Below are 19,248 nucleotides of genomic sequence, written 5' to 3' on the forward strand. Positions count from 1 at the left end.
CCCTCTCTCTCTCTCTCTCCCCCCCCCCGCTTGTGCTCTTTCTCCGTCTCTCAAAAATAAATAAACATTAAAAAAATTAGGATTCAGTCTGATCATGTCCAGAAAGCACCTGGCCCAAAATAGATTCTCCCCTACGTGGAGCAAGAAGCAGAGCTGTCTGACTTCCAAGACACCTTCTGTGAGGCTAGGAAGTACAGAGCAGCCTCAGAGACCTCACCCACCAGGCTAGGAGAGGCCAGGCTCCAGACAAGCACACTAGCCAGTGTGGACAACTCTGGAGCAGTAGTCGGCATGTGTAGAAACATAACGACCTGGACAGGGTGGGTCCTGTCGCCCTGGCTCATGGGCAGGGCATCCGAACCTATTCTCAGCTCTGGCTGCATATCAGCACTGCTTGGGTTAATCAGGCTTGGGAACCTCAGCTCTGGAGGGAAATCAAAAACAGGAGACATGATTTGAGGCTCTGAGATCCTTAGCACCTCAACTGGTGTGAAAACAGATGTGACAGATGTGAGACAGTTCAGGGATGTCTTCTTGGTTTGCAAGGGGCTCTCTAGCAGAGGATGGGAAAATGCTATTTTGCATCTTCCCTGGGGATTCAAGAGGAAATAACTGAACTCAACAGTAAAAGGATTAGTAGCAATGTAAGGACGAATTGTCTTCCAGTGACAGATGCTGGACTATGGGAGGGACAGCCAAAATAATCATGGAGCCTCTCTTCCAAGGCTTTCAACCAAGCAGAGATTGCCATCCAGAGGAGAGGGCGGCAGCAGACTCCCATCCAAAGGCCCCAGAAACCTTTCACCTTGATATGCACTTTACTCTGTCCTCTGCCCAAAATATCACACTCCTCCTTTTACCTTTCTTCTTCATTGGAGTAACCCACTGGCATCTCCTTCCACAGGCATCTCAGAAAATGTAGCCATGCCTTCAATTCCAGACTTGGTAGAAGAGAAGCTTCGATCACAACTGGAGGAAGAAAAGAGAAGGTACCCATTTTTTCACCCACACACATCCTGACCCCAGGCTCCTAGGGCTCTCAGGGATGACGCATGTGTCACCCGGGGCCAGACAGAGTGGCCACTCCCCAGCCCAGGTCTGGAGCTGCTCTGGGAAGTGGGTCCAAGTAGTTGGGTCCTCAAATAGCTGGAGGGAGTGCTGCCTTTGAGCAGACAGATATGGAATGCCGAAACCATAGGCAGAATGAGTTTGGAATCAGGAGCAGAAAGCCTAGCTGGGCCCTGGAGTCGGTAGAGAGGTTGGCTTGTTGGCACCTTGACCAGCCCAAGGTCCCAGGCTGCAGCTCAGGAGTGGCTAGCCTTATCTCCTGCTGCCATCTAGGGGAGTCGGGAAGTATGACCACAGAGGTCTTCCGCCCGCAAATCTACCCTGCTCTCCTCCTGAGTCTCCTTATCTGCGGGGCGACCTGAGATCATCAATCACACCCTCTTGCAGCCATTTAGGGTGCCAAAATGACTCACTAACAGAGTAGGAACCTCCAGCATAAACAGACACACGGCCGTCACTGATACTCAGCATGGTCAAAGAATGTCACGCAACACTCCAGTCCAGCGTTGTATTTCATGCATTCATTTATGCATTCGACAAATGTTTGCTATCTCCTCCCTGCCATGGGGAGGCCCTGGGGAGAGCAAACAAGTCACCTTTCCAGCCCTCGAGGAGCCCATGGTGTCATTATGACACGTGCCATCCCTGGGCTAGCTGGGCATGTACCCTGAGCAAACCCGGTCACTCTGGCCGCCCTGCCCCCCCCGCACACACACACATCCCTGCCACCTGAGACTTGGGGAGGACAGAGCCCCACTCAGCAGGCCCCCTGAACCCTCGTCATGACTGTGCTGTGCGTGTCCTGCCAGCATCCTCCTCCCAGAAAGCCTGGTGCTGCCCCCCCACACCGGCCCATGCATCTGTCCACCCCCTGGGTTTGCCCCTGGGTTAGCTTCTTTCTCCCTCACTCTGTATTTGTCCCATTTTCTTCCCAACCCACTCTTCTGGTGGCTTTGCTCCACTCTATGTTGTCCCCTTGGTCCACATTTCCTGCCTCAGGGTCATCTGGGGACCCAAGCTGTGTTGGCAGTTTGTCTGTTTCCTGTTGGACAACTTCCGATTGGTTGTTGCATGCCCCAAACCTATAGATGCAGTAACGAATGTATGGTAACTTTCGGTCCTCAACATGAAGGTGATCCAGCGGAATAGTGAGGCAGTTGAGACTGTGGTTTCTAGAGCCAGATGGCCTGGGTTCAAATCCTCGCCCCTGCCACAGAGCAAGTTATGTTTCCTCTCCTTGCCCCAGGTTCCAAATCTGTAAAGTGGAACATCTTCATAGGACCGAGACAAGGTCTGAATGAGTTTATTTATCAAGTGCCTAGAGGAATGCCTGCCCCTTAGTTAGTGCTCAGTAATGGTAGATATCCTTCTGGAAGAAGGGGGTATTCGGAGCATCTGGGTGGCTCAGTCGGTTAAGCATCCGACTTCAGCTCAGGGCATAATCTCGCAGTTCGTGGGTTCGAGCCCTGCATCGGGCTCTGTGCTGACAGCTAGCTCAGAGCCTGGAGCCTGCTTCAGATTCTGTGTCTCACTCTCTCTCTGACCCTCCCCTGCTCACACTGTCTCTCTCTCCCAAAATAAATAAATAAATAAATAAATAAATAAATAAATAAAGGGGGTATTCATCTCATACACAGAGCCCTTGGGCCTGCTGGACAAAAACACCTGGCTGTGCTTCTCTGTGATGGATGCAAGCCCTGGCCCTGTGCCCTGGCCTCTGTGGGCTCCTCTGGGTCCTGGCTCCTGACACCAGAGCGGCCCTGCCAGATCCTCAGGCTCAGACCCTGCAGCAACACTCTGTTCGTGACCCTTCCTCTTGCCAGTGACTTTCAAGACTCTTCCTTGATTCCACTGTAGGTATAAAATGATGTTCACACATCTGAAGGCCCTGAAGGTGGAGATCGAGCACTTGCAGCTGCTCATGGACAAAGCCAAGGTGAAGTTGCAGAAAGAGTTTGAAGCCTGGTGGACCGAGGAAGCCACCGGCCTGCAGGTATTAGCAGCTGTCCCCTTCACCGCCCCAGAGGCTGACCCACTCCTGTGTCCTGGGGAAAGTTAGGGCCTCTGGGGACAGGCTGTCAGAGGCAGGCCCACGTGCTCTCAGCCTAGGATCGGGAGGCAAGCTCTCATCTTAGTAATGAGGAATGCAAATGGTCAAGGACGGGCTGTCTCCATGCTCTGGTGCCTGCCACCTAGAAAGGTGGGCGATGGAAGGTGAGCCCAAACCAGTGGATTTGCCACTGTTGCTTTGTGTAGCATTCTCCTGCAACACCATATTAACAGCATTGGGTGTTTTTTATTACAGTCATATACAGTAAAGCCTTGGTTTGTGAGCATCATTCGTTCTGGAAACATGCTTGTAATCCAGAGCACTTGTATACCAAAGCAAATTTTGAGAACCATTGGCTCAGCTGTGATCATGTGACATTAGATGTACATACGACTTGTATTGCAAGGCCTCACTCATTTATCAAGTTAAAATGTATTAGAAATGTTTGCTCGTCTTGCGGAACACTCGCCAAACAAGTTACTCTCAATCCAAGGTTTCATTGTATATATGTGTGTGCTTATACATATGTGAGTATAGGTAAATATATGCTTCTATAATTTATGTGTACATTGTAGAAATTTTGAAAAATAGAGAAAAGCACAAAGAAGTAAAAATCACCATAACCCCACCATTGAAAGATAAGCAATATTATCACGTTGGATTATATTACTTTTTTCTCCTCTGCATATATTTCCATTTTTATTTTAAGTTTATTTGTTTACCTTGAGTCTGGGAAGGGGCGGAGAGAGAGAGAGAGAGGGAGAGAGAATCCCAAGCAGGCTCCGTGCTGTCAGCAAAGTCCAGTGTGGGGCTGGATCCCACAAACCACGAGATCATGACCTGAGCTGAAACCAAGAGTCAGATGCTTAAAGGACTGAGCCACCCAGGCTTCCCTCCTTATATTTTTATAAAAATGGAATCATATGGGCCTTCAAAGTATCATGAATGGCTTGTGTCCTGGGACTTCATGGTACAGCATGACCGCTCTTCCATGTTAGTGTTCTACATCATTCTAATGGCTATCACTCTTCCATCATATGAATTTATTTTAATCCACTTAATCTTTGCTTGCTTAATGTTTAGGTTGTGTCCAGTTTTGCACTGGAAACATGTTTGTAGAAAAATGCATATTTGCTAGACAGATTTCTGGAAGCTCTCTAATATTATGGAGGCTAAGATAACAAGTCAAGAAGAATTGATGCAAATGCCCAGGTCCAATTGTCCTCCGTAAGTCCTCATTTCTGGTATAATGGAGGTAGCTGGCAGATCTCTCAGAGATCATCTAACAGCTGATGCCTTCATTTCAAGGACAAGGAAACTGAGAGCCTAAGAAGTTATTTGGTCAAAAACACGCAGCCAAGCAGTAACCAGTGTGTTACCAAGTGGCCATGTTACCAGACAATAGAGAAGAATATTTGGATAAAACTTAATATACAAGATGACAAAGAAAACCAGTAAGACTGAAATAAAGTCATCAAAATATTTTTGGGGCGCCTGGGTGGCTCAGTCCGTTAAGTGTCCGACTTCGGCTCAGGTCATGATCTCACGGTTTGTGGGTTCAAGCCCCACGTCAGGCTCTGTGCTGACAGCCAGCTCGGAGGCTGGAGGCTGCTTCGGATTCTGTGTCTCCCTCTCTCTCTGATCCTCCCCTGCTCACACGGCCTCTCTCTCTCTCTCAGAAATAAATAAAACATTAAAAAAATATATTTTTAAAGCAAAGCTATGGTATAATAATATGTACACCACTTTACAAATGTATTAATGAGATACATTTATTAATATTGAACATAATTTCAAAGTAGTGGTGAACACAGTATTTCAGTATTTCTGCCACAGTGTAATATGATATGAAAATATCTTGTGATTTCCAGCTAGTGATGAAGTCACTGATACCACATATACTACTATGGTTTGTTGTCTACATTGTATCATTGAAAGAAATGCTAAATTTCAGGTAGAAGTTAGGAAAAAGAAAAGGGTCATTGATTCCCATCCACGTTCACAGCACACCTGGGTCCTGTCTGTTCTCCCGTTAAGACCCCTTCGTGGTAAGGCTGTCAGCCACTGCTGGTCCCCAAGGGAGTTTAGCCACTGAACAGTAGACGATGAGGGTCATCCTGTGTGACTCAGGAAGTGTCCAGGAAAGGCTGACAGATTCAGATGGCATATTTTACTCATCTAGGCAGCAAAAGCCAGAGCAGCCAGAGATGTCAGCTCTGTGTACCCTCTGCCCCACAGGATGTCACTGAAGCAGAATGGACCAGATGACTGCGGTAGGACTGATGGGGCACCCTGTTGCTGAGGAGTTCATTCTAGGCTGCCACTAGGCAGCTTTATAGCCTGCAGCTGTACACTGAATGAAGCGAGGCAGAAAGCCTTAAGCCTCATCAGAACATGGGAGGTGATGAGAAACTGTCCCATGACCGACCCCCAGGGAGACAGCAAAGCAAGTGGGAAACAGACTAGTAGCATCTGCTCATGAGCCTGCTATGCTGTCAGGTTCTGGGAGAACCACAGGGCGCTCTGCCAAGACTCAGAGAAGCTGCAGTTGAGGCCTTGCTCTCAAGCCCTGTGTGGAGACACGCAAGGTTGCCAGGGCACCACGGTGGAGCCGTTCCGTGGCAGGGAGTGCTGTGGATTTCTCCTGCCTCTGGTAGCATCTCTTTGGGACAAAGGGAAGCAAAACCAGAGAGGACTTCTGGAGACTTGTCAGATTGCATGTTAAACCCTTCTTCCTAACCACAAGTAAGTAATACAGGCTCAAATTGGGAGACTTAGCCCAGAGAAGGACAAAGAATAAGTTAGACATTATTATCAGAGATAATTTTTGAAGCCCAGCATTACAGTGATCAGAGTGTCTAGATTAATGTTTCCCCACACATGCTGTATATAGCAAGTTTTAGAGCTAGCTTTTTTGCCTTAAGAAATAAACATCAAGGACATTTTCCCATGTCACCAGATTCAAGCTAATACTTTGAAACTCCTTGGGCCAACAGGTAAATTCTTCAGCAGTGAATTCACTCAATCACACGAAGCCCTTTCCCCAGACACCTGAGTCCCAGTGTGAAAGGCCTCAGCTTCTCTGTAACCAAAGGTAAGGAGTGAGGTTGCAGAAAAGTTTTGCTGCCTCTCCTCAACCTGTTCCTGCCGCTGTATGTATGGGTCTCGACAGGCCACATAGATGGCCACAGTGAATCACTCATACTGTTACATTTGTAGATACTCAAGCAGTCGTTCCAGGAGTATTTGAACAAAGGCTGTTGAGCACACCCCTCAGTCCTTTCCGCCCCGACCCTGACAGCCAGCAGACCTACTGCCATGGTGACAAGAGACAAGCACTCTAATTGTCTGAGCCCTGGCTCTGCCCTCTGAGTGGGAAGAAGGGGTTGGCAGTAGGTGGAAGGGAGATCGTGGGAGAGAGGGGGGAGGGGACTGGAGAGGAGGGGCATGTTGGTGGTAGGCCAGTCAGGATACAGAGGAGCTCTGCTAAAGGACTGTCCTACCACAGACTCAGGAGGGATGTGGGTGGCCTCCCAGGAAGGTGGCCTCCACATGAGGACAACAGGAGCCAGTTTCCCTGAATGCTGGCATGACCCAGTGGGGACTCCACTTCCTCCCACACCACCTTCTGAAGGCAGCTTCCTTGCCATGCCACCCACATTATTATCTCTTTCCAACCACACAACTCAGGTGGTAGAGCCAGTGACGCACGCCTCGGCCATCCTCCATCCCATCCCCCAGAGAGCTCTGGTACTGCTAGGCCAGAGGCCAGGGCAGCATGCGAGGGGTGCCGGCCTCTGCCACCAAGGAGCAGTCCTGTGACTGGGATTGAATAGGAGCTGAGCTCTCAGGTTGGAAAATGTTAAATAGAGCTTCACTCTATTTGACTGGTTGGGCGGGTGGGGAGGGGGGCGTTGTGCCAGACAATACCCTTAATATGATGTTATGAGAATGGCACCTTACCTCTATGGTCTTCTCAAAATCCCATCATCCCAGTCCAATCATGAGGAGAACATCAACTGGGGGACATTCTTCAAAATACCCAACAGCACTCCTCAAAACTGTCAAGGTCATCAAAAACAAGGAAAATGTAAGAAACTGTCACAGACAAGGGGAACCTAAGGAGACATGACAGCAAAATGTAACATGCTAGCCTGGATGGATGGGACCCTAGGTCCGAAAAAAATACACTAGGTAAAAATTAAGAAAACTCAAATAAGGGATGGACTTTTTTTTTTTATTGTAAATAATCTTTTTTTTTCCTGTTTATTTCCTTTTATTTAATTATTTTTTTTACAAATAGTTTATTGTCAAATTAGTTTCCACATAACACTCAGTGCTCATCCCCATAAAGGGATGGACTTTAATTAATAACAATGTATCAGCATTGTTTCAAACGTGCCATACGTTTGAAACATTGTGCCATACATGGCACATTGTGACAAATGTGCTATACCAATGTAAGATCGCACAATAAGAGCAACTGGGTATGAGGTACACGGTACCTCTTTGTGCTGCTATCTTTGCAAATTTTTTAAAAGCCTAAAACTATCCTTTTGTTGTTGTTTTTAAGTATGGTTGACACACGTTACATTAGTTCATGGCTATTGAGCCATGAAAAGACATAGAGGGAACCTAGATGTATATTACTAAGTTAAAGAAGCAATCTGAAAAGGCTACCTAATGTGCAATTCCATCATGACATTCTGGAAAGAGCAAAACTATGGAGACAGTAAAAAACAAACAAAAAACAACTAGTAAATGCCAGGGTGAGAGGGAAGAGGTGGACAGGTTGAATGGGGAAACACTAGGGATTTGTAAGGCAGCAAAACATATGGGAATATGACATTCTGCATATGTTAAAATCTGTAGAACTGTACAACAAAAGAGTGAACCCCCAGGTAAACCATGGACTTGAGTTCATAACATTGTTTCTCTATTGGTTCATTGGTTGTAACAATATACGACATTATATACAACAATAATACAAGACCAAGATGTTGATAATAGGGGAAACTACAAGATGGGGGGAGGGGGGGTTATATGGGAAGTCTGTACCATCTGCTCAATTCTCTGTAAACCTAAAACTCCAAAAACAGCCCATTCATTTAATAGTATTTAAAAAGACAGTGTAGGTAGGTTTGCTCTACGGCAATACAGACAGCTTAGCATCAGTGTCCTCCGATGGCCCTCTCCGCATTCACCTGGGTACCTGCCAGCCTCTGGAGCATGTGAGCTTGCAACCCCTGAGTAGCTGTGTCCTTCCCTTGAAACTCCTAGACTCTGCAAAGCATGTTTGAAAACCACTGGCCCGGCCAAGAGGACAGGGCTTTCCCTCCTTGTTGCTCTGGCCCAGTCCTGAGTCTATCATGTATCCCACACAACACCAAGCTCCCCTCCCAATTATGAGGCTCAGAACGCCTTGTTATTTCCCCAACCTCTTTTCTAGATCTCTTACATAGTTCGTTATTGGTAGAAATATCCTGCCCAGCAAATAGGAAGCTCCATCTCTAAGTTTTCTTTTGTTTCAAAGACAATGAAGTGTGTGTGTGTGTGTGTGTGTGTGTGTGTGTGTGTGTGTGTGTGTGTAAAGGCCCAGTACACACACTCCAAGGGCTATATGGTAGAAATAGACCATGCCTGCCAAGTGAAGTTCAGGACTCTGAATTTCAAAGTAAAGATCACCCATGGAAGCCTTTCTCAAAATCTTGCTCCCAGAACTGTACCCTAGGCCCCTTTGATGGCTGCTCACAGGAGGCTCTTTGGGGAGAGTACCCAGGGTGACCTTGGAGTGACAGATGCCCTGTCATCTCCAGTGGCAGCCAGTGCTCTGGTTGGACCTCCAGCCCTCAGCAGAAATAACCAAGTATCCTGAACAGAATTCGCTAAGACACCCCAGCTGTGAGTGGTTGGCACCCCTAAATTCCCTCCCACACAGCAGTCCAGATACCAAAAGATATAGGCAGAAAGTTTCCAATGGGTGAGAGGAAAGGTCCCTGCTACTACTGGAAAGGGACAGGTCTGGGGGCTCCACCTCTGACAAAGAAATCACCTGCCACATGCTTTCTAATGCTGGCGGAAAAGAGCTCATGGGCTCTAGCAGGGGTGAGGCGGGGAGGAGAGCCTGTCCTGGGTCATCGCTCCTTAGACATTTTCTGCGAACATCCCATAGTGTGCTTGTTGACATCCTTAAATTCCCTGAGGAGACAGCATTAGCTTTCTTCTCTCCCAGGAATAGTATCCTGTCATTTCCAAGAACCACACATAGTATCATTGTCCCCATTTTACAGATGAGAACACCTAAGCTCGGAGAGCTCAATTCACTTGCTCAGGGTCACCCAGCTAGTCAGTGGTAAGACAGGATTGGAACCCAGGCCTGTTGGTGTCCAGCCGCCCTGCTCACTCCTCACTCAATGACTGCCCTTGAGGGGCACCTGTATATTTTCTTGTTTAGTAAGAGGGCAGTTTCCAGCCCATATTCTGTGCTATTTCATACAACCTTGCTTTCTTTAGATTCTACCAAATGCCAGGCCCTCCTGCTTGGAGCCTCCCCTCTTTCAATGTGCCCACAGCCTGATTTGCCCAAGGGGCCAGGATTTTCGAAAAGGAAATCTACACTTGCTTACAAAGCCAGCCTCTGACTGAAAAAACCAGAACTCCCTGCCATCGGCCCCCACCATTTGTGTCGAGAACCCCTGAATTCAACCACTCATTTAACTAACTGAGGCACGAAAAGGAAAGGGATTGTTGAACCCTGCGGTTGGTAATGTGAAGGGCTACATTGCAACCCTGAACTCCAGGCTCCATTCTTCCCACCTCCCTCTCCCCTGCTCTCTCCCCACCTCCTCTCTCCTCTCCGCTTCACTCCTGCAATCCATTCTTCCCCATCCCCTTCCTCCACTTTCTCTCCCTACCCACATTTATCCCCATCCTACATTCCCTTTCTCCCTCTTTCTTCTTTGTTTGCTTTCCTGTCTAAGCTTCTTGCCCCTTCTCGCAGGCTCTCCATTAGCCAAGGCTGCCTTTTTGTATTGCTTGTCCATCTGTCCCCCCTGCCACCAGCCTTTACCGGCCCGCTTCTGTCAGAGAGTGCCCACAATGGAAGAAGTCTAAGAATCAGCCACTGGGCAAGGCCTCCTAGAATCTTCTTGGAGAACCACTATAAGAATCATGGCCCCTTCCAGCACCTACCTGTGTGAAAAGTAGGGCCGTGGCATTCCTGGACATTCCTTTTCCTTAGGTATTCCAGCTGAAGATAGTCCCTGGATGTGCTTGCCAAGACACCCTTAACCCTGAAAATCCAAGCCGTGGATTTCAGAGGTGTGCATCAGATCAGCCCGTTGGCCACATGCAAGGAGCCCCTTCTGTTTAGACTTTCACAAAGGATGTCTGAAAGAAATCTTCATTGTACTTCTTCCAATCAGCGGGCCCTTGAGCAAGGCAGCTCGTCCTTGGGGAATCTCGTCATCTCATCTATAAGATGCGTCAAGGTCCCTCTGATGCTATAATTCCATGAGCAGATAAATGCACCAGTGCCATTGAGAGCTGCTGGGGTGAGAGAGCGAGGGTCCAGCAGGCAGTTTCCACCGAGCTCCAGAGAGGCTGCTCTACATGGACTCACTGCGGACCCGGGGCGCCTGTGCCTGCAGGGTGATCACACTAAATGCACGACACTCTGGCAACCCAGGAGGCTTTTTATTAATACTACTTATTAATTCTTATTAAGAAAGAGGTAATTAATTCTGATGGCTGGTATGTTCTTTCTCCAAAAGGAATGTCAACATGAGAAATGAATGCAGTGTCACAGGCTGGTTGGTCAGGGAAGAAAACAAAAGTAATTTGTGGTATGATCCTAAGGGTTCAGAAACTTAGTTGCAGGGACACTTGAGCAGCTTCAGGACTGGAGGAGTCATCTCTCTCAGGAGCCCAAGCCTTCACATAACGCCATCCTCCTGAATGGTCCAGGCAACAGGCTGGGCAGCTGGGCCTCTGCAGAGGGTCCTAGATGCCCCATCTTTCCATAGTGTGATCATGACACCTTTCTGCCCTGTCCACTGTCCATCTATGCCCCTCTTCCACACACTACAGTGTGGCCCCTCAACAGTTTGTACCTGTGGATGCTCCCTGGAATCTTAGGCAATGATCTACTGGGAATGCACTGGGAATGCATTGGGTTAATGAGCCATTTGAATGCCAGTGACTTGACCTTGCAAGAGTTGCTACAGTTTCCAGACTGACTCTGACCTAGTGAAATGGAAGCACCTATGAAATGGAAAGCCCTCTCTCCCCTTCCGGAGGCCTGCACCAGGAATCATTAAGAAGGAGCCCCGATCATTGGCCACTGATCTCCAAAGAAAAGCATGCAGAGCCTGCCACCTTGTGGCTGCCTCTAGTTCTACAGCTTCTGTAACCAGACAGCACAGATCCTCATCTCTCCCCACCACCCAGTGGAGTCTGGGATGCAAGGAAAGAAACATGGGGATGGGAGGGATTCCCAGGCTCTGATTTCCTTTCCCGTTTGTTTGGCCCACAGTCTTGAACCTGTGGAGGCAGGCGCAGGGAGGGCTGAGCTGGGAGAGGGCAGAAGGCTGGAGCTGGGGAAGGGGCTGTACCCATGGGTGGGGGAGCAGGTTGTAGGGCCTGTGGAGTGCCTCAGACTGATGGTGCAGGCTAGGCAAAGCTGGTGGCCCTGTCTCACCCTAGCCCACCTCTCAGCCCGAGTGCCGCCATCTGTAAAGGAGAGTTCCAACCAGAGGAATGTTTAGGCCTCTCCCAGGTTGGATATGGTGTCTAGGCAGGACCATCCCAGAGAAGGGAGAGGATCCCATCATGTCACTGGCATCTTGGGACAGCTTTGGTGGCCGGCGTCTTCACCTCCCAAGGAGCACTGTTGGGTTCTGCTGTTTATAACCAGGAGTCAAAAGCAAGACACGCACATCAGGCAGCCTAGTTAAATGGGCCAAACTGCACCTCCCTGAGTGAGCCAGACACCTGTTGGGTCTGACTCATCATTTGGGACCAGGGGCTGGTTGTCAGTGTGGCCAGGAGTGAGCCATGCATCTCCTGCATGTGCTTCCTAAGAATCCCACAGAGCCAAGTCCAGTTAATAAAGTATCACGGCTGAGAAACGGATTCTGATGTCTCACAGAGTCATGGATCGGATTCAGACTCTACCACTAGCCAGCTGGTAACTTTTAGCCTTTCTTCAACCCCCCTAAACTTCCGTTGCCTAATCTATATAATGAGGATAATGAGGCAATTGAGAGGATTAAATGGCACGATGTTTGCAGAGCACTCTCCAGGATCCGGTGTGTAGACATAGGTGTCTGTAAATGACCGCTATTCTGCTACGAATGTGCACTATTCCTCCAAGTTAAGGGAAGAGTGACCCCAGCGGCAGTTGAGAGAGCATCCTGGCTGCCGCCTCCATTTCAAAAGGGGTAGTGGGCACTGCCTACTCATAAGCTCTGGGGGCAGGGCCTCCCAGCAGAACCGTGAGAGCACGAACCCTGCCCAGCAGAGTCCAGCAGGACCTTTGCCCAGTGGGTCCAGAAAACAGAGCTGTGCCCCCAGTGAATCCAGAAGGCAGAACATTGGACCAGAGAGGATTATTCTCAAGCCTCATAGAGTTTGCATTGCTAGATTTTGAACTTGCCTGGGACCCATCACCCCTTCCTCCCTTCCTCCCTTCCTCCCTTCCTTCCTTCCTTCCTTCCTTCCTTCCTTCCTTCCTTCCTTCCTTCCTCCCTCCCTCCCTTCCTCCCTCTCTCCCTCCCTTCCTCTTTCTCCCTTGTGGAATGGAATGTCTAACCTATGCCTATCCTCCACTGTATTTTGGAAACACACAACTCATCTGCTTTCACATGTTCACAGCCGGTGAGAAATTCCGCCTCAGAGTGATTCGACTTCCAGTCTCACCTATCTCTGATTTAGATGAGACTTTGGACTTTAGAGTTGATGCTGGGATGAGTTAAGCCTTGGAGGCTAGTGGGATGGAGGGAACCTGTTTCACATGTAAAAAGGACATGAATTTGTGGGAGGTAGAGGGGTTGGGGGCAGGGACAGAATGTTATAAACTGAATGCATCCTCAAAAAATTCATATGTAGAAACCTAATCCCAGATGCAATGGTATTTGAAGGTGCATCTTTAAGTCACAAGGGTGGAGGACTCATTGATGGGATTAGTGCCTTTGTAAGAAGAGGCCAGAGAGCTAGCTCACTCTCTTTCTGTCCTGTGAGAACACAAGAATTTGGCAGTCTGCCAGAAGAGGACCCTGTGAGAACATGACTGTGCTGTATCCTGATCCCAGCCTCCCAGCCTCCAGAACTGTGAAAAACAAATTCCTATTATATCATCACATCACCGTCTCTAGGGTGCAAGGACCCTCTTGCTGGCTTGAAGGTGGCCATGCTTTTGCTGTGTCCTCACATGGTAGAGAGACAGAGAGAGAGAGAGAGAGAGAGAGAGCTCTGATCTCTCTTCCTCTCCTTATAAAGATACCAGCACCATCTTGGTGGCCCCACCCTTAGGACCTCCTCAAAACCTCATTACCTTCCAAAGGCTTCACCTCCAAATGCCATCACATTAGGTGCTAGGGCTTCAACATATGAATTTGGGAGACACAAACATTCAGTCCATACGGCTCCTAAATATCAACTTAAATTTCTCTTCTGGAAATCTCCTCCCAGACCTTTTCCTTTTGTCATTTTCCCTTGAAGTGATGTGAATGCCAGGAAAATCTTGCCCTCACCTTGCCCCATCCTGCACAGCCGGGAGCCCAACAGCACCAGCACATCCCTGAAAGACAGGTCTGTCTTCTCCCTCCCATGCCTGTGGCAGCCCTGGCCGTGAGTGGAATGGGTCAAAATTGCCAGTTCTCTTCTCCCACAGCCTGAGGGGCCTCATGTCCAGTGGATGCACAGACACAGCCCAGGACTGGCCTCTACCTTGACACCCCAGGAATACCCTGAAGTCTCTCACAGATGCTGAGTCCCAAGGCAGGGGAGTTTTCTCCCAGGGGTCTCTGCAGCCCTGTGCGGGCAGAATTGCTTCAAGTGTCCATGTAAATAGATGTACCCAGGGCCATTAAAGGAAGAAAGAGCCAGCCCACCCCAGCCATTCCAACATAGCCCCATTACAGGGTCCCCAGGCTGGGAAGGGCAGAGAGTTGACAAGCCTAGCTAGCCTCAGCCCTGTGAGCCATTCACTCCAGACCGAACAAAGCTGTCAAGGCCTCTCCCCAGCAGTGCCCTTGATGCCTTCGGACTACAATACCTGAGCACCCTTCTTCACCTGGCAGACCGTGCTCACCTCTCAAGTAGTCTGAGGGGTAAGGTCCAGCCATGTCCCCTGCTCCAAGCCCAGACAGAAGGAACAGCTCTGTGCAGTCTCACTGGAGCACTTGTCACAGACTGCAGCTGGATGCCAAGACAATTACTTGTGATGGTGAACAGCCCCTTATTGTAGACAGTCCTCACTGCCTTCTGAGAGAGTGGATACTATCACCTGCTGTGTGGAGGCACAGTATGAAGATGGATGAGGCTTGCAAGCCAGGAGGGCACTGCTTTGAATTTTCCTGGGGGGATACTGGTTACTGGTTGGAAAAAGAGGAGGGAGAAAGGCACATGCATTCTTACCTTTTTAAAAAGGATTTCTTGGAAGGCCCATACTACTTCTCTTAAATCTCATTGGCTGGAACCTGGTCACCTGACCACACATAGCTGCAAAGGAGGCTGGGAAATGTAGTATTTTTTTTTCCAGTCATGGCAAGTTACTCAGCTAACGACTGTGGTTTTGCAGAGAGAGGGGAGAATACTTATCTGCCCCAGAAACTAGCTAAGCTATGATTGAGGGTAGGGATGCACTGGGGAGATGTCCCTAACGGATGTGCCCTCTATGTTGGGTGCTGAAGGAGACAGTCAGACCCCAAGTGGAATGGGCTTGGTTTAGGGAAGGGGAGAGGTGGTGGGTGCATCAGGGATGGATGCTGAGACAAAGCATATTCGACCCTGCAAAGATCTTGAGGGGAGAGAAGTCTGGGGAAAGGAGACAGCCAAAGCCAAAGCCATTGAGTAAGAGAAGAAGAGAAAGAAGGGCAGGGCTGGGATGTCTGGGTCAGTTGAGCATCTGACTTTGGCTCAGGTCATGATCTCACAGTTTGTGAGTTCAAGTTGCACGTTGGGCTCTGTGCTGACAGCTCAGAGCCTAGCACCTGCTTCAGATTCTGTCTCCCTCTCTCTCTGCCTCTCCCCCACTCCTACTCTGTCTCTCTCTCTCTCAAAAATAAATATTTTTTTAAAAACTTAAAAAAAGAAAAGAGGAGCACCTGGGTGGTTCAGTCAGTTAAGCATCCGACTTCCACTCAGGTCATGATCTCACTGTTCATCCACATCGGGCTGTGCTGACAGCTCAGAGCCTGGAGCCTGCTTCGGATTCTGTGTCTCCCTCTCTCTCTGTCCCTCCCTGACTCACACTCGGTCTCTCCCTCTTTGTCAAACAAACATTAAAAAAAAAATTTATTTTTAAGAAAGAAGGGCAGGGTAGCTGGAGTGTGGTAGTAGACCGGAACCCAGATCACACTTGAAGAGAGTCTGAATTTCACTCCAAGTGAGGAGAATCCACTAACTGGGTTAAGCCAGAGGAGGGGGATGTGATGAAGGGGTCACTGTGGCTTCTGTACAGTGGAGGGGTGAGAAGGCAGACTGCGGTCCCACAGCCTCCTGGGTGAGATCCGGTCACTGAACATGGAAAGCACTTTGGAAAGGCATGGAGTTCAAATGTAAGGTGCAGTGATGTGTGACATGTGCTTGTCCACAGCATCCCTGAGAAGCCAGCATCATCTGTCCCTCTCACTGGGGACAGCCAGACTGACTCCGACATCCTGGCATTCATCAAGGCCAGACAGAGCATTCTGCAGAAGAAATGTAAGTGCACCTTCCTCCTCCTCCAGGGCCACAGGTCACCCGGTTCTGCTCACCAACCCTTGAGGGAAAAGCCAGAGGGAAAAGCAAAAGGGAAGGCCAGAGCCAGAAGGGAGCTTCCTGCATATTCCTGAAACCACAGGACTGAGCTTGTGGTCCTTTCACACATGCCCGGCCTCAGCTTCCTCCTGGAAAAAGCTCCAGGAGACAGCATCACAAACACCAAGACAGGCCCAAGGGGGTGGCGGGCCCAGGTGCTCTCGCCCTGCTTGTCAGAACCTCCCTCCCTCCTCAGGATCTTCAGCTCCTTTGTTCTGTGTCCTCAAAGCCAGTTCTCCTTTGTCTAGCCTTCTCCATATGGGAAGCGGCTGAGTGATGGTTTGGTAACTTGAATCCCTAGCTAGAAACATCACTCTCCTTTTGGAGCGTGGTTCTTGCCAATGAGTTGTAGATGTAAACACCACTTGAAAGCTCAGGCCTGAGAACACTGCTAACAGTTACAGAAGAAATACTTGTGTTGTGTCAGACCACAGGACGAGGCAGAGAAGGCCCCTCCGGGCCTTTGTGACCCACCTTCTTCCTCCTGGCAGCTGACCCCTGCTGTGGTCAGGCCTTCTCTTCTCCTGCTTCCCTTCTCCCCCAGAGACCCACAGCAATGAGACCCAAGACTCTGCCCTGGCCCTGTGTTTAACCTTGTCCCAATAAGCCAAAGGCTACCAGACAGGTTGAGCATTGCTTTCCCATGTCAACACCTTGACGGATGAAATGCCAGACTTGGATCCTATAATGACTGACACCTGCCCCAAGAGGCCCACAGTCAGTTTCATGGCCAACTGTCTGCAGTTGAGACACTAGGAGGTCTGCACATGAGGGTGGAGTGCCCAGGCAAAGGATGGCCTTGCCATGTCATCCTCACCCTCCCTGAGATGCCAGCCTGTCCACTGTTCTCTCTCCACTCCTGGGATCAGCAGCACTGTCAGGTCTCCCCAAGACCTGTATTTATTGGGCACCTTCTGTATGCCAGGCACTGTATCGGTGCTGGGGCCATAGCCATGAACAAGATGGAGTCAAGATGGTGTTCTGGGGGTGGGGAAGAGATAGATGATGAATGAACACACCAGCAAATAGAGAAGATCATTTGAGGTGGTGGTAAGAGCTGTGAAATAGCTAAAATCTATAATGTTGTAGAGAGCCCCCAGGGAAGACTGCCATTCGCTGGGGCAAGGGCAGAGGCAGGGGCTCCCTAGAGAGGAGAACCTTGAACCAGTAGCTGAATAGTAAGAATGGAGTGGCCATGCAGTGTCCTGTGAGCAAGCGTTCCAAGCAGAAGGAGCAGAAGGTGAACAGCCCTGGAGGGAGCTTTGCTTGGTCACAGGATGGGAAGGAGACCTGAATCGCTGAGGGGCTCAGCTCAAGAACAGGAGCCAGATCAACAGGCCTTGTGGACAAGGCCTTCTATTCCAGGTGTAGTGGGAACCCACTGAAGAATTTAAGCCATGGTGTGATGTGGTCTGCCTGGGGCGTTGGCAAGCTGACTCTGCCCATTGCACACAAGCAGAGGTGGTAGAGGCCCAGGAGTAGCATAGTCATTCAGCTCCTGGGGAGGTCCAGCAAGGGGTGAGGGCAGCCTGGACCTCACAGGCGATCAGACATGAGTCATGAAGGAGAGAAGAGCCGGCAGGCTCATGGGCACCCGCAGAGCAGCTAACAGGATGGGGATGCCATTGGCCAGAAAGCAGGGAGGGTGGGCACCAGAGGGAAGTTGCTGGGGGAATTCAGATTTCCGGCTGGCCCATTCAAAGTTTCAGAAGCCCTTTGAGACCTCAGAGGAGATAAGTAGGCCCCTGAACACGAGTCTGGAGCTCAGCGGCGAGGCCTGGATGGAGTATAGAGCCATGCACTGGGTGAAATTCCTGTTAAGGAGAGCAAATAGGGTTATTTGTGCCCTTGGGGCACTCCGACATTTGGAGGTAAACAGGAAGATTCAGCCAAAACTACTGAGAAGGCACAGCCAGGGCAAGAGAAGAGCCCGCAGGGGAGTGAGTGTGGCCTCAGGCAGGCCTGCAGGAGAACATGGTCCAGGGGAGATGGGCTGGTGGAGCCCAGAGCTTCTGGAAGGCTAAGCAAGGGTGGGACACTGCCTGGTGGCCACTCTGCATGTCACAGGGGCCCTGGACAAGCACCCTGTAGGCAGAGACCTGAGAGAATAGAGGAGCCATTGTGGTGGTTGAGGAGTGAAGCAAGGCGTGAAAGTAGAGATAGTGGAGTGGAGACAGATGACCCAGGGGCTTAGCTGGGAAGAGGAGCCGCCAGGAGCTGGGGCTGAAGGGAAGCGGTGGTTGCGAAGACACGTTTGCCTACGGAGAGGAATGATCCAGGAGAAGAAAGGAGGCTGGTGGTATGGAGAAAAAGGCCAAGGCTGCAGGGGAAATTCTTCAAGGAAGGAGACCGCATGGCGTCTGGGACATAAAGTGGACGAAGAACCCCCTCCCCTGGAACAAATGCGTAGCAATCAACCATCATCCGTCCCCTCAAGGAGTCTACACGTCAGAAACATTGATTGTTTACCCAGCTTTTGCCCACATAAAGACGCTATTTCCAACCGTCTCGGACAAGAAGAGGCATAAACCCAAGGTCTATGTCAAGATGGCACACTCCTGCTAACTCCATTACGCATATGACACAGAAAACTGTACTGAAAGGTAGGGTGCTCTAAGTGTACAGAGTCAAGAGTCTGATCCCCTTTTTGACAGGAAGGGAAACTGAAGCACACAGGGTTGAATAACTCGCCCAGCTAACAAATGGCGGAGCAAGGATAACCCAGGTTTTCTGTGCTCTCTCCACTTGGCCACGCTGTCGTGAAACGCCACTCTGCGGTCGGTCGGGTGTTTGTCTCCTGGCTTCCACCCACCCTGCAGCTGGGAGCTTTGTTCTCCAAACAAACAGCCTGGAAGTAATTCATCAAAACAAAAGTTCAAGGGTTTAATTTTTATTCTTCAGGGGGAAAAAAAAAACCCAATCTTGGGTTCTTAGTGGCCGTGAGGCTGCAAAGGAAGCTGAAGAAGGGTGACAGGGGTTCCGCCAGGTCAGGGCCAGAGGGCCAGCAGGTGCGGCCTCCCCTGACGTGCAGCAGATGGCCAGGCCCCACCACGCAGCACTTTCCACACAGCCCACTTATCAGGCCTCCCTGTCAGGCAAACACATAGGCC

The 19,248-nt window shown here is 49.8% G+C and overlaps 1 protein-coding gene across 1 annotated transcript in view; it reads left to right on the plus strand.

The window, feature by feature from the left end:
- The window catches only part of KIF6 (kinesin family member 6), a 101,036-nt gene that overhangs the window by 78,272 nt on the left and 3,516 nt on the right, over positions 1-19,248 (plus strand). Inside the window, exons 4-8 of the mRNA XM_039235259.1 lie at positions 905-989; positions 2,926-3,061; positions 6,115-6,212; positions 13,838-13,927; positions 15,936-16,042. Of these exons, the coding sequence (XP_039091190.1) occupies positions 905-989; positions 2,926-3,061; positions 6,115-6,212; positions 13,838-13,927; positions 15,936-16,042 (516 nt within the window). The remainder of the gene's footprint in view (positions 1-904; positions 990-2,925; positions 3,062-6,114; positions 6,213-13,837; positions 13,928-15,935; positions 16,043-19,248) is intronic.

Source organism: Hyaena hyaena, unplaced genomic scaffold (assembly GCF_003009895.1).
Source record: "Hyaena hyaena isolate Hyena2069 unplaced genomic scaffold, ASM300989v1 scaffold_96, whole genome shotgun sequence".
Taxonomy (NCBI): Eukaryota; Metazoa; Chordata; class Mammalia; order Carnivora; family Hyaenidae; genus Hyaena; species Hyaena hyaena.